At 34.2% G+C, this 15265-nt stretch overlaps 1 protein-coding gene across 1 annotated transcript; it reads right to left on the bottom strand.

Moving 5' to 3' along the window:
- Positions 1-1740: 1740 nt before the first annotated feature.
- LOC103461561 (uncharacterized) lies at positions 1741-7472 on the bottom strand. The gene is made up of 7 exons (XM_081608885.1): positions 6886-7472; positions 6486-6777; positions 6310-6372; positions 3529-3591; positions 3216-3299; positions 2680-2811; positions 1741-2597 (listed from the first exon to the last, which is right to left on the bottom strand). Exons 2-7 carry the CDS (start codon positions 6730-6732, stop codon positions 2314-2316), a joined length of 873 nt encoding a protein of 290 aa, XP_081465011.1. The 5' UTR covers positions 6733-6777; positions 6886-7472; the 3' UTR covers positions 1741-2313.
- Between the last annotated feature and the right edge of the window lie 7793 nt (positions 7473-15265).

Below are 15265 nucleotides of genomic sequence, written 5' to 3'. Positions count from 1 at the left end.
TGAAGGTCTCAGCTTCATACTATGAAGGTCTAAGCTCATGCAATGAAGCTGAGACCTATAAGATGTCTCAGTAATCTTATGTCACTGAGACATACAGATTTAACCTGTTTTCAGACAATACATAACTCCTCTTCAGTTTCCTAAAGTTCAGAAAAATTAATCTGATTGTCACAAACATTATTCATATACTGTCAACCTCAAGACACCTGATTTACTCTTGGACCTGCACTAACAAAGCCTTAATTTGTCAAGGTAATTTCTAGTCAAGAGTCCTACTTTTATTTTATTCTACAATTTACGGTTAAGCTAATTTAAAAAGTATGCCTACATATTACATTAAACACACTTTAAAGGTGCATAAAATACATACTTCTGTATATGTATTAATTAGTTTTATTTTGTAACCAGGTTGCTGCGTGTTGCAGACTTCTGCCCAGTTTCTCTTGAAAATGAGATCTGGATCTCAACGGGTTCACCTGGTTAAATAAAGAAACATTAAAAACATACTTTATTAGCCTAAAATTTACACTGAGATGTAATTTAAAACATACTGAAATTAATAATCTAAAGTAGTGTTAAGTGAATTTTAAAAATTCTATTTTGAGCATATATTTTTAAATATACACAAAATATATTTTAAATATACTTGAGAAAGTTTATATTTATACTTGGGCAAATATATATTTTGTTCACTTAAAGTATACTTTTATTTAATATATTAAAAGTGTATTTTGGTACAATTATGCTGAAGTGTGTTTAAAGTTACAATTTCGAAATTGGTGCAAGTATTCTTTTAGTATACTTCAGATATACATATAGGTAGTACACTTAATACTTAGTATATTTAAAGTGTACTTTCACAAATTTAAGTATGTTTGAAATGTACTAAAGTATACTTCTTTTTCACCTGGGTGTGTCTGAATGAACGCAGCAGCTCCTTATATACACCACGCCCACTTTAACAACTGGAACTTCTCACCTGGAAACTATTTGTGTAGAATGATGTATACTTCAATACCACTACAGTAGTTTGACAGGAAACAGGGTAATCAAAAAGGGGGGAGACATGCGGAAAATGTCGCCAGATCGGGAATCAAACCTGCGATCTGAAATGTTGGAACATCAATTATTCTCTGGAGCTTTGAATAAAAACAAAAACACAACGGGGCCCCTCGTCGGGCCATTCAGGGTTGCTTCCTAAGTGGACAGTTTGATTTCACAGAAGTTTTTATTTACTTAGAGTTATATTGTCTTGTTTAAGTGTTCTCTTTATTTTTGAGTAGTATATATATATATATATATATATATATATATATATATAGATAGATAGATAGATAGATAGATAGATAGATAAAAAATAGATAATAGATAATAGATAGATAGATAGAAAAAAAAAAAAAAAAAAAAAAAAAAAAAAAAAAAAAAAAAAAAAAAAAAAAAAAAAATAATAGATAGATAGATAGATAGATAGATAGATAGATAGATAGATAGATAGATAGATAGATAGATAGATAGATAGATAGATAGATAGATAGATAGATAGATAGATAGATAGATAGATAGATAGATAGATAGATAGATAGATAATAGATAATAGATAGATAGATAGATAGATAGATAATAGATAGATAGATAGATAGATAGATAGATAGATAGATAGATAGATAGATAGATAATAGATAGATAGATAGATAGATAGATAGATAGATAGATAAAAAAAAAAAAAAAAAAAAAAGATATATATATATATAGATAGATAGATAGATAGATAGATAGATAGATAGATAGATTTCAGTCACTAAAAGGTTGCATTGTGCCCTTGTTTATATTTTTAATAGAGTAATTGTGTAAAGACAAAATATGCCTGGTCCAGCACTGATTTACATATCTTGCTAAATTGTGGGTTCAAAAATTGCAATACTTTAATATAACAAAATAGACCTGCAGAAAGAAATTACTAATAAAATATCTTACATATGCATAGTTGTATGCTCTATATAGAGATTTCCCTTAGCTTTGATTTTATATCTCACAATTTTGTAATTTATCATTGTTTATTGAACTCTGAAAACTGAGTGACTTTGTTAATATTCTGTCCTAGAATGCGGCTAGATTCGCCCTTTTTATTGAGCACCTGCCCCTTTAGTGGTCTCTGCACGGCCCTGTAAGTGAGATTAATGTAAATAAGTTCATGAAATGAACTACAGTCAAAAACACATTTTAGAGTGTAGCTTAAAGTATGGATCCAGTTTAGACATGATGTTATGATGATGCAACATTTTTTTCTTGAAGAAAATCTGGACTCCTTGCTCCTCACATGGTGAAAAGCAGATGACCACTGAAGGTTGTGTGATGATTTTGGTTGTCATAAATCCTTGAGTTTTCCCACTGACGCAAAAACACAACGTCTCCTACCTCTAACAGCAAAGTGGCACTATTACCACTACTAACACTGTGAGAAGACTGATGTTCATATCCAATAACGATATGTTCTCCATTTTTAAATAACGCAGCACCTGAAGCGTGTGAAGCATGTCCATGTCCATAGATAAGGAACTCAAAGTGGTAGACTCCTCTCACTGGTGCAATAAAAAACCCTGGGGAACACGTTTTTATGTTTTAGTTCAATTTTATAGTTTCCATAAATAATACCAATCATAATGTAAAAATTTCTGGTACCTGTATTTGGGTTGTAGGCATTTCCAATGTTTGCTACAACATGCCTGAAGACCAGATTCGTCTGTGCGTTAAATGGTCCAACGTCTCCACTACCTGAGTCCATCAAGGAGGCTGAGAAAGCCACTCGACTCACTGTGAGGTCAAACAAGTGGATTATGATTTAGAAGTTACTTATGATCTAAAAAATAATTTCTTTAGAAAAGCATTTGAAAGAATAATAATAATAATAATAATCCATTTAATTTATATCGCACTTTACATTAGCAAAAATCTCAAAAGTGCTACACAGTGCAACTAAAATCATAGATAAAATCAACATCATAAAAATCATAAAAAAAATCATCCACATTAGTCAGTGTTATCTTCAGAACATTTAAGTCTCTCTTCTTCTTTAACACGATCAAATTAAATCCTAAAATCATTCAAAACTTATTAGTATCCAAACAATTTAAAACTTGATTAACTTTATTTTTTAAATCACCTTTGGTGACTGATAGGATTGTTACATCAGTGAATTTATTTTTAATTTCACAAACCTTCTCCTTCTTTCCTCAGAATCTCCACTTCGTTTCCTGTGTTGTTTGCCTTGACTTTAACACTGATTAGTTCCTCTGCCTGAGCTGAAATCATACAAATAAAAGAGTCATAATGATCACTGAATCATCATTGTCATGATTTTATAAAATTATTATTTCAGCTGAAACCCATAAAATGCTTAATTGGTTTAGTTGTTCAATCTGATTGGGTTTGAGATGAGAGAAATTGGTAGGTGACTCAAAGATGATAAAACAAGATGATATCCTTATTGTATATTTCTTTTTGTAAGTCAGTTTATCATTATCTAAATACCTTGGTGCTGTTGTTTTAGATTTTCCAGCTCTTTCTTCTGGACCTCCATCTCTCTCTCCTTGACTGAAGAATTGAAGAGAACAAACTTTTATCTTGATGTTACTTGATAATAAACATTTTGATAAAACTATTGCTTATTGATACTATATTGTTCAACTTTTATAGTATTTCAGTATTTGAACCCAGAATGTTCAGTATGGATGAACATTTAATTTAATTGATTTCTTGAATGCACTCTGAAAAGAAATGAGATGAACCAACTTAATTGAATTGCTTTGATTGGTAACAATCAATTCAATTAAGTTTATCCAACCTAATTTATTAAGTTTAACCAACTCAAGTAAACTTAGTAAATTGAGTTCTACCCAACTCAATTTACGAACTTCATTGAACACAATATATTATTATCATCTAACTCAATTAAGTTCATCCAATTTAGTTTACGTTAAACCAACTTAATGTATTAAGTTGAATCAAGTGAACTACTTGTTAGCAGCTGAAGTAATTCAATTAAGTTTGTCAAACTTTTCTTTTTTCAGTGTGATCTTTGAAAAACTAAAATAACATGTTAAAACATATATTTAAAATATTTAAATTTTAGCTATTTTTAAGTACAATGTGCTCACGCACATTGTATATGAATGTGCGTGATGTATTTAATAATTTAATGTAATTAACTTATTAATTACATTAATAAGTTAATGTAATTTTGGAGATTTCAATTTAAACACACTTAATGGCTTAATTTATAAAAACTTAATAAATTGAGATGGATAAACTTAATAAGTTGAGTTGGTCAGACATAGGTCGCAAAACTGTTGTTGAACTGTTGTTTCAAGTAAAGTCAAAGTTAAAAGATCCTTCAACTTAATAAGTTAGGTTAGTTAGATTGAACACAATAGTAAGTTGTCATCAACAAACCAAATTAATTACCGTATTTTTCGCACTATAAGGCGTACCTTCAATGAATGCCCTATTTTAAAACTATTTTCATATGACAATGTGTGATAATATATTAGGGTCATAGGATACTGTTAGAAATGAATCAACCACTGTTAACACAAGTTTTAAAAAATATGGTATTTTGGAAACATTTCATTTGACTAAACAGTTTGTTTCAATTGAACTTTTCTAAATGGATTTGAAATTGATTAGCATTGACGCTTACCATTTTGAATCTTAAGTTTTAGACAATTAAGAGTAACACTAGTTAGAATGAAAACTTTATCTGTTGAACATGATAAACTTTGTTCAGTTTTCTGAACTTTTTCTCACTAAACATTTAGTGATGAAGTAACCAGATAACTGACATCAGTGAAATGTGGGTCAACTCAAAGTTAAAGTACAGTTGTCAACAAAGAGGTCTCAGACATAGACCCAAGTTTATTGCTGAGAAAGAAACGCTGGTAATGATTCATTAAACAAAAGGACAATAAATTTAATTACTGTCATCAATGAAATGTGGGTCAACTCTTAAAGTTCAAGTACAGCTTTCAACAAAGACGATACAGGGATGGATCCATGTTTACTAGCAGTGCTGAGAAAGTAAAGCTGGTAATGTTTGATCACACAAACAAAAGCACAAAGAGAAACATTGGCAGGTTTTTACACATATTTTCTGATATAAATATATGGTGGCATTCACATGTTCCACATTGACGTCTTGTTTTGCCTCCTTGTGCCAAATAAGAAATTAACTTCTTCTTTGAACTGAAAGTCTTTTGTGTATTCAGACATTACATCGCTCATAGCATGAAGGTCTCAGCTTCATACTATGAAGGTCTAAGCTCATGCAATGAAGCTGAGACCTATAAGATGTCTCAGTAATCTTTTCTATAAGACCTATAAGATGTCGCAGTATTTTTCGCACTATAAGGCGTACCTTCAATGAATGCCCTATTTTAAAACTATTTTCATATATAAGGCGCACCGCATTATAAGGCGCATAGAATAGACACTACAGAAGAGGCTGGAGTTACGATATGCATCCACTAGATGGACTAAACGGAATGTCAACAAAACAGTCCGACTCCGGTCAACGAGGAGAGCCTTCCGCGACTGGGCCGGGGCGTGGCCGGACGATGGTCACCCTTCTCCATTCGCGCACAGCATGTTCGTGAAGAACGTGATGCTAAATGTCAGACAACCTGATTCTAGACGATCGGTATGTAGATAGATCAGTCAAACTTTATTAATAGATTACCAACCAGCGTTCTGACAACTATCCCAGCATGCGCCGCGCGCTTCTTCTTCTACGGGCGAAAATGAAGTCGGAGGCTGCTTACTATAGTTGCTAGACCTGTTGTAGCTCAATATTGGTACATATATAAGGCGCATCGGATTATAAGACGTACTGTCAGCTTTTGAGGAAATTGAAGGTTTTTAGGTGCACCTTATAGTGCAGAAAATACGGTAAGTGAGATTAATGTAAAAGTGTCCATCAGATGAACTACAGCCAGAGTGTGATGATCACTGAATCATCATTGTCATGATTTTATTAAATTATATCAGCTGAAATCTATAAAATGCTTAATTGGTTTTAGTTGTTGAATATGATTGGACTTGATATGAGAGAAATTGGTAGGTGACACAAAGTTGATAAAACAAGATCATGTCCTTATTATATTTATTATTCCATTGTCTAAGTCAGTTTATCATTATCTAAATACCTTGGTGCTGTTGTTTTAGCTTGTCCAGCTTTTTCTTCTGGACCTCCAACTCTCTTCATTCAAAACTTTAATTTTCAATGTTTTACTTCTATATTTTTTCTTTCTTTCATACCTTGTTGCTGTTGTTTCAGCTTCTCCATCTCCTCCTTCTGGAACTGAAGTTGTAGCACCTTAGCTGTTGTGGTGAATAGTGAACATTAATGTATTTTCTACATTAACAATACAACATATTTGTGTAGCAATATATGCAGTGATTGTTAAGGATTTGCATCTATTGGACCTTCATACCTTCATTATCTTTCTTTACGTACTCCATATCAACCTTCAGTCCAGCCAACGATGCGCTCATCTCTCTCAGCACAGCATTGATGTCATGTGAGCAGGTTTGTTGATTATTTGTCAGGTTTTCTGTGTCTCCTACCTGTGATCCAGTTTGCCTTAAATGTGAAATTATTTCTCTGTGGGAGTCTGCCTCATGCTGAGCTGTGTCCCCACAAGATGGAGACGATGAAGTTGCAACCTTCGAAGTCTCCATTTTCAGTCTGTCCCTGATGGTCTACTTGGTGCTTTCTGCCTTTCTCTGAAATAGTAAATAGTTTCTCTGACAATAGCTGATTATCACTTGCCAGATTGTAATAAAACATTGGACTTTGAACATTGTTTGTCGTTTCTGTGTGCATTTATTTACCTTTGTGTGTGCAAGTGTAACAGTTGTATAATGACGACAGCAGGAATCAGGATTCACGATGATTTATTCCTGTTTAAAACAAAACCAAGTTCAGCAGCAGCTCCTGGCTCTGGCTTTCCCACACACACCTCTCTCCAGCGCAGCTTGGCGCGAACTCAGAGGAATTGGTTAAAACCAGTTAAAGTTCACAAATAATAATAAAATAAAACCTGCCCCAAAAGTTACAATTTTCCATCACAATATAAAATATACAACAACCAGGTAGCATTTTGAAATAACTCACATACCTGTTTAAAACAAAACCAAGTTCAGCAGCAGCTCCTGGCTCTGGCTTTCCCACACACACCTTTACCATACAATAGAACAGATAAATAAAACAACCGTGTTACTGGACAAGCCGAATAAATGCAAAGACCGTGGGAATTAAATACCCAGAACAGTGCTGTGCTAAATCATCATTAAGCTAAACAACTATTTACAGCTTATAAGTCGAGCAGCATACCCTTTTTTATACACATTTTGAATGTTTCAATCCACAATTGCAAGACAACTGTGTGCGCTTACCTCTCCCCAGCGCAGCTTGGCGCGAACTGAGGAGACGGCGCGAACTCACAGGATATGATACAGAAACAGGAAATAAGAAAATAAAAGCTTCTCCACCAAAATAAAATACAATTCAAAAATTAAGAAAAACAAATATACAGTGAGGATGGATTTGAAACCACACCAGAGTCCAAAAATAAGAACAGTGCAGAACAGAAAAATCCACTGCAGTGCAAAAGTGACAGCAATCATGTGTTTTGAGAAGGTTCACCAAAGAAATAAAAATATAAAATTAACTCGGCTACACAAGGGAGGATGAGCAGCCTCCCTTGCACACTAAAACCCACCTAGTGCCTAGACAGAAAATCAAATTTTTTCTAATAGATAATAGCTCATACCAAACTGTCACAACATATTGACAGTTTTAACAAATATGTAAAGAAATATATTTTTAATAAAAAATATTTTTTTATTAAATATGTTTATATATATGCGCTTTACCAGATCAATGGCTGCAGTGGTGCAGTTGGTAGAGCTGTTGCCTTGTAGCAAGAAGGTTCTCGGTTCGATTCCCAGCCCCGGTCATTCTGCATGGAGTTTGCATGTTCTCCCTGTGCATGAGTGGGTTTTCTCCGGGTACTCCGGTTTCCTCCCACAGTCCAAAAACATGACTGTCAGGTAAATTGGACTCTCCAAATTGCCCCTAGGTGTGAGTGTGTGTGTACATGGTTGTTTGTCCTGTCTGTCTCTGTGTTGCCCTGCAACAGACTAGTGACCTGTCCAGGGTGAACCCCGCCTCCCGCCCGAAACGTTAGCTGGAGATGGGCACCAGCAACCCTCCCGACCCACTGAGAGGACAAAGGTGTAAAGGAAATGGATGGATGGATTTATATATATATATATATATATATATATATATATATATATTGTCAGAACAAGCTTGAACTTTGTACTCGGCACTATTGTTAAAACACATTTATACACAAACAGAAAAAAGTAGACATTGTAAGATGAACAGATGATGACATTCCACAGATTTATTTTAATAAGGAAAGTATCTTACACTTTGAATCTAACATTGCACACTTTATCCAACCCACGGAAAAGACAGCAAAGAAAAGTAAAATAAAAAAAAATATTCTTCTTACAAAGCGTTGCCATCCAACTGATTTGTAAATTAGCCGTTATTTGGTGTCACAGTAACATTGTTTTTATTATTATTATTATATTATGTTTGGTTGTAAATTTTTAGTTTATGATGACTTTACACCCAACTAATTTCAAAGCCTCATGTTGATCAGGTGAAGAAGAGGAAAATTCAAAAACATTGTGAGAATGTCATTCTTTTTCCACATAGCTACCATTTCCATAAATTTAGAGCAAATGGCTACCTTTTGCACTTCTTTATTGTATTGTATTTTGAATCCTGGCACTAAAACCTCTACCCTTCTGTTATTTTTTATGCAAAGCCAAACAAAGATGTGAGTGAAACATCCATTAACATTTTTATTGGAATATAATAGTTTGAAACACCTTTATTTATGTTAATTATGATGATTTTCAGTTTACAGCAAATGAAGATATCACATTTACAATTAGAACAAACAACCTCATCACAAAATATTTTAATTTACAGCATATATGTGATTAAACATTCAATGTGTGCTGATCAATAAAGTCCTTATATAATATTTTTGCTGCCTTCAGGAATATGCTTAATTCTGCTTAAAAATTGCATTATTGAATTTAATAATTCCCTTTTGACTATTATTCTGGTTCTATATTGATGTTTCTTTTTATTCTTCATTAAGGTTTATTTTGTGTTCCAAATTAGGCATACACTCAAATGATTTTAAAGAAAATAAAAGCTGAAATAAACAATATTTTTAAAGATTTGATTTTACTTTTCTAAATTAGGAGCTCAGTAAAATTACAGACTCTTGAACTTGCTGATGTAAAGCTGATAATGGGTCTAACCTAGGACTGTACTGAAAAAAGTCAATATCCATATTTTTATCAGTCTTTTGAAGAAAAGCAACTCATTACAGATGAATACATAAAACTTTGTACCTGTGTTTGGGTTGTAGGCATTTCCAATATTTGTAGCAACATGTCTGAAGACCAGAACTGTTTCTGTGTCAAATGGTCCTATGTATCCTTGAGCACCCCCAGTGAACACTGAGGCGGAGAACGCCACATGTTTTGCTGACACAGAGAAAGCAGCAGTTATGCCTTGTGGAGTTTAGAGACCAGTTGAAGACAAATTTCTGATATCTTGGGTGACAAGATATCACCCAAGATATCTTGTCAATACTACTCAATACACTTTTGAATAGTATTGAAACTTGTAAAATAAGAATAAATCTACTTTGTTTACTTCTAAAAATGTTTTAGTGTGTCATCTCTTACATAAAATCATGTAATGTTAAAGTAAGTACCTTTGCACTGCTGCTCAAGACTTCTTACTTTTGTGACTTGCTCTAAAATTGCAAAAACCAAACAGACAATTGATATTAGTTATGAGCAATGTATAACGGCCTTCTTATGCTAAATGTTGTGATGTTACTGCTGTGTGGAAAAAAATACAGCAGCAGCCACATCTTAGCGTTGTATGCCACTGATTATTCAGGGAAAGCAGGTTGAGCAGGTAGAGTGCTTTAAGTATCTGGGTGGGACACAAATCGACACCTGGCTGTCTTAACAAGTACACTCAGATTTTCAAAAACAAAAAAAAGCCCCTTAATGCCTCAGTCTTCTCAGGAAGCTGAGATGTTTTAGGGTTAGTAAAATTATTTTAATCATGTTTACTGGTCCCTTTCAGAATCTATTCTCACTTTTAATGTCACGTCTTAACCTCTCCGACTCAAGGCCTCCTTTTGAGCAATATGGCTGAAAATAACATGCCCAAAATGAATTGAATGTATCTCAAGAACTACAGAGTTTATTTTAATTGTTTTGGTATCAAAACAAAGGCAAGACCCTAGAGAACATGTTACAGCTCTAAAAACCACCCTGCCTGTTACTGAGGAAAGTGTATTAATATGATAAACAGCAGAAATTAAGAAAAAAATCAATTTCCGCCTAAAAAAACCCACTTCAATCTATGAATGCTCCTTTCAAAACATGCAGTGAAAGCCAAAAAAGTAGCAACAACAGTACACAATCTGACCTTTTACTGTGCCAAGTTTCATGAAAAAAAGTTAATCATATGAGTTTTAGAGAGGTGCTACTAGATAAAAATCTAGACGGACCTTCCAAATGAGCCATTTTGGCACAATTTGTGCCATTTGAACTTTCTTAGTTTTTATTTCTGTAGGGTCTGTTTTAATCATTTATTCTTTTCATATAATAAATTATTATTTATCATAAATAAGTAATTACATCTAATAATTGTTTTTGGGGGTTCTTTTGAAAAATCCACATTGCATTCATTCATAAAAAGAGAAAAAAATAGACAATTTGTAATAGACTGAAAATGGAACAGATTAACTCACAATAACACTTCAAATAGAATTATACAACAATGAAAATGCAAATAGCAATGAAAACTAAGTTGTCAAAATGATATGATCAAAGGAAAAACTAATATATCTCATAATTACATTACAATAGCTGCGCTCTGCGCTCTGTGCGTAAAACCTCCCAATTCCCCATTCATTTTTTCAAAACTACGCGGGGCAGTTTCTCGGGAACCCATTGGTCAATTTTGACGATTGACATGTCGTTCGAACCGTCAGAGCCAATAGAATCTGAGGGCGTTGACATTAATACGGAAACTAAAGTCATTCACCAATTACAGCGAAAAAAAGGCATGTGACGTAAATTGACCAATTTTGACCCGGCGTAATGTGAATCCACATAAAACACGGAAATGCCTCCGCCGAACCAAAAACCATGTGAGATGTACTCAGGGAAAAGGGATTATCGGACCAGGTGGAAATATTTACTCTAATATGGATTATGACCACGAAACGGCAAAGGTAGGACTGGATTTTTGATTTTACCTTCGTGAAATGAGCTATTTCTGTTTTTCTTCTTTAGCTGCTGGTTCATTGAGTTTTGCACGTAGCGTGGTGACTCTAGTATTGTTAAAAACCTCAGAGCTTCGGCTTTACTCTGATTAATAGTTTTTGTACATCGGGCCTCCTTGCTCTTTTACTATTGCGTTTTTTACCGGGTGTGCCTCGTTAGCCTCGTTAGCGTCTAATTGCGTTTCTTTTTATCAATCTGCTTAGTGTTCATTCTGGGTGTTGTTGAGGAAGAAAATATCGATCCTATCATTTAGAAGAGCTTTTTCCCTTTACGTGGATATGCAATATGCCTATATTGATAAATGTATAGCATGTGTTTTTAATTGATCTTGTTGCGGCAAGCGCCGAGGTCCTCTTGCGACGGAGACGTTATACAAACTTAGTAAATAGAGTTGGATAAACTCAATGAGTTGAGTTGGATGATCATAATATACTGAATTGGTCAGACATAGGATACAAAACTGGTATTGAACTCAATAGTTTCAAGTAAAATCAAAGTAAAAAGTTCCTTTAAGTTAATTTAAGTTAGTTAGATTTGTAACCTTTAAACTAATTGGACATAAAAAAGTAGGTTGTCATCACTAAACCAAATGAATTAAGTAAGATTAATGTAAATAAGGCCATTAAATAAACAGCAGCCAAAAACACTTTTTAGAGTGTAGCTTAAAGTATGTATCCAGTTCAGACATGATGTTATGGTGATGCAACGTTTTCTTCTTGAAGAATATCTGGACTCCTTGATCCTCACATGGTGAAAAGCAGATGACCACTGAAGGTTGTGTGATGATTTTGGTTGTCATGAATCCTTGTGTTTTGATACTGACGCAAAAACACAACGTCTCCTACCTCTAACAGCAAGGTGGCACTATTACCAGCACTAGCATAGTAAGAAGGTTGATGTTCATATCCAATAACGATTTGTTCTCCATTTTTGAACAGAACAGCACCTGAAGGGTGTGAAGCATGTCCATGTCCACAGATAAAGATCTCAAAGTGGTAGACTCCTCTTACTGGTGCAATAAAAAACCCTGTTGAACACATTTTTATGTTGTAGTTCAATTTTATAGTTTCCATAAATAATAAAAGTAAGTATTCTGGTACCTGTATTTGGGTTGTAGGCATTTCCAATGTTTGCTACAACACGCCTGAAGATCAGATTCGTCTGTGCATTAAATGGTCCAATGTCTTCACTACCTGAGTCCAACAAGGAGGCTGAGAAAGCCACTCGACTCACTGTGAGGTCAAAACTTAAATAGATTAGGTTTTAATAGTTACTTATGATCTAAACAATAATTTGTTTAGAAAAACATTTGAAAGAATCCACATTAGTCAGTGTTATCTTCAGAACATTTAAGTCTCTCTTCTTCTTTCACAAGATCAAATTAAATCCTAAAATCATTCAAAACTTATTAGTATCCAAACAAGTTAAAACTTGATTAACTTTATTTTTTAAATCTCCTTTGGTGACTGATGATTGCTACAACTGTGTATTTATTTTTAAATTCACAAACCTTCTCCTTCTTTCCTCAGAATCTCCACTTTGTTTCCTGTGTTGTTTGCCTTGACTTTAACACTGATTAGTTCCTCTGTCTGAGCTGAAATCATATAAATAAAAGAGTCATAATGATCACTGAATCATCATTGTCATGATTTTATGAAATTATTATATCAGCTGAAACCCATAAAATGCTGAATTGGTTTTAGTTGTTGAATATGATTGGACTTGAGATGAGAGAATTTGGTAGGTTACACAGAGTTGATAAAACAAGATGATATTCGTATTGATTATTCCTTTTTGTAAGTCAGTTTATCATTATCTACCTTGGTGTTGTTGTTTTAATAAAGTTATATATTAGGATTTCTTTTATGACTGCCAACAATTCATTTTTATTCACTGTCACTGCAGCTGTACAGACACACGTTTAGTTATTTTTAGCTGTTTTGTGAATTACCAAGGCATATGTAACTCTAAATAGTTCAAATTTGTGGATAACTTAAGTTAACTTAGTCATTCTTTTTCCGCATACCATTTCCATAAATTTAGAACAAATGGCTACCTTTTGCTCTTCTTTCTTGTTTTGTATTTGAAGCCTGGTAATAAAACTTCTACCCATCTGTCTGTCACTTGATGCAAAGCCTAACAAAGATGTGAATGAAAGATTCATTAACAATTTTATTGGAATATAATAGTTTGAAACACCTTTATTTATATTAAGTTTGGTGATTTGCAGCTTACAGCAAATTAAAATAAAACATCTATATTGATGTTTCTTTATTCTTTATTAAGGTTTCTTTTTTGCTCCAACTTCGGCATTCATTTAAATTATCCATCCATCTTCTTACACCCTTGTCCCTTGGTGGGGTCGGGAGTGTTGCTGGTGCCCATCTCCAGCTAACGTTCCAGGCGAGAGGCGGGATACACCCTGGACAGGTCGCCAGTCTGTCGCAGGGCAACACAGAGACACACAGGACAACAACCATGCACACTCACACACACCTAGGGGCAATTTGGAGAGGCCAACTAACCTGACAGTCATGTTTTTGGACTGTGGGAGGAAACCGGAGTACCTGGAGAAAACCCACGCATGCACAGGGAGAACAAACTCCATGCAGAAAGACCGGGGCTGGGAATTGAACCCAGAACCTTCTTGCTGCAAGGCAACAGCTCTACCAACTGCCACTGTGCAGCCCCTCATTTAAATTATTTTAAACAAAATAAAAGTTGAAATAAACCATCTTTTTTGGCTCTAGTGGTCTTTATTTGAAAGTGCTATGACAAGAAGGTAGGTAATGAGAGAGGGTGAAGACATGCGCCAAGGGTCACCAGGCCAGGAATCGAACCTGCGAAGGCCACATAGAGAACTACGGCCTCCTCATGCGGGTTGTGCTTAACCTCTGTGCCACCACAGCACCCCAACAATCTTTTTTTAAAGATCTGATTTTACCTTTCTGAATGAGGAGCTCAGTAAAATTACAGACACTTGAACTTGCTGATGTAAAGCTGATCATAGGTCTAACCCAGGACTGTACTGACCAGGCAAATTTCAGCAAATTTTGCTGCCAATATCTTGTATGACATAACTGACATACAACAGTCTAACCTGAAATTACAGGGGATTTAAATACTGGTTTAGCTAAACCATATGGACACAATAGGGGAAAACAAAATGGCTGCCACCTGACAACTAAGCCAAAACAATAAAATAAGTCCCAAAACACCAGCATGTGTTTCAGTCCAATGAGGCCATCAGCATAAATTAAGGATCCTCACTTGTTTTGCTGACATAGAGAAAGCAGAAGTTATCTCTTGTGGAGTTGTAGGTGCATAGAGACCAGTTGAAGACAAATTTATGATATCTTTCCATTCTATTCTCTCGAGATTTTGAAAATTGTTTTTGCTTTGTATTTCCTATAACCCTTATTGGAAAAAATGTTCTAGTGTGTCATTTATTACATAAAATGATTTATTGTTAAGTTATAGATACCTTGGTACTGCTGCTCAAGACTTCTTACTTTTGTCACTTGATCTAAAATAGTAAAAACCAGGCAGACAATTGATATTAGTTATAAACAATATAATGTCCTTCTTATGCTAAATGTTGGCTTATAAATACCTTGGTATTGTTGTTTTAGCAAGTCCAGTTCTTTTGTCTTAGCTGTTGCAGGAGTAAAATGAAAAACATTTAAATGTGACGATTTGAATATAAACACTTTAGTTTTATATATAAGTGATTTCTGGAAGCTTTGATTGTCCTCATTAACATACCTTCATTATCTTTCTTTACGTACTCCATATCAACCTTCAG

Source organism: Poecilia reticulata, chromosome 7 (assembly GCF_904066995.2).
Source record: "Poecilia reticulata chromosome 7, P_reticulata-male-v2, whole genome shotgun sequence".
NCBI classification, from domain to species: domain Eukaryota; kingdom Metazoa; phylum Chordata; class Actinopteri; order Cyprinodontiformes; family Poeciliidae; genus Poecilia; species Poecilia reticulata.
The sequence above is the reverse complement of the archived record's forward strand: the minus strand, read 5'-3'. Positions and strand labels throughout refer to the sequence as shown.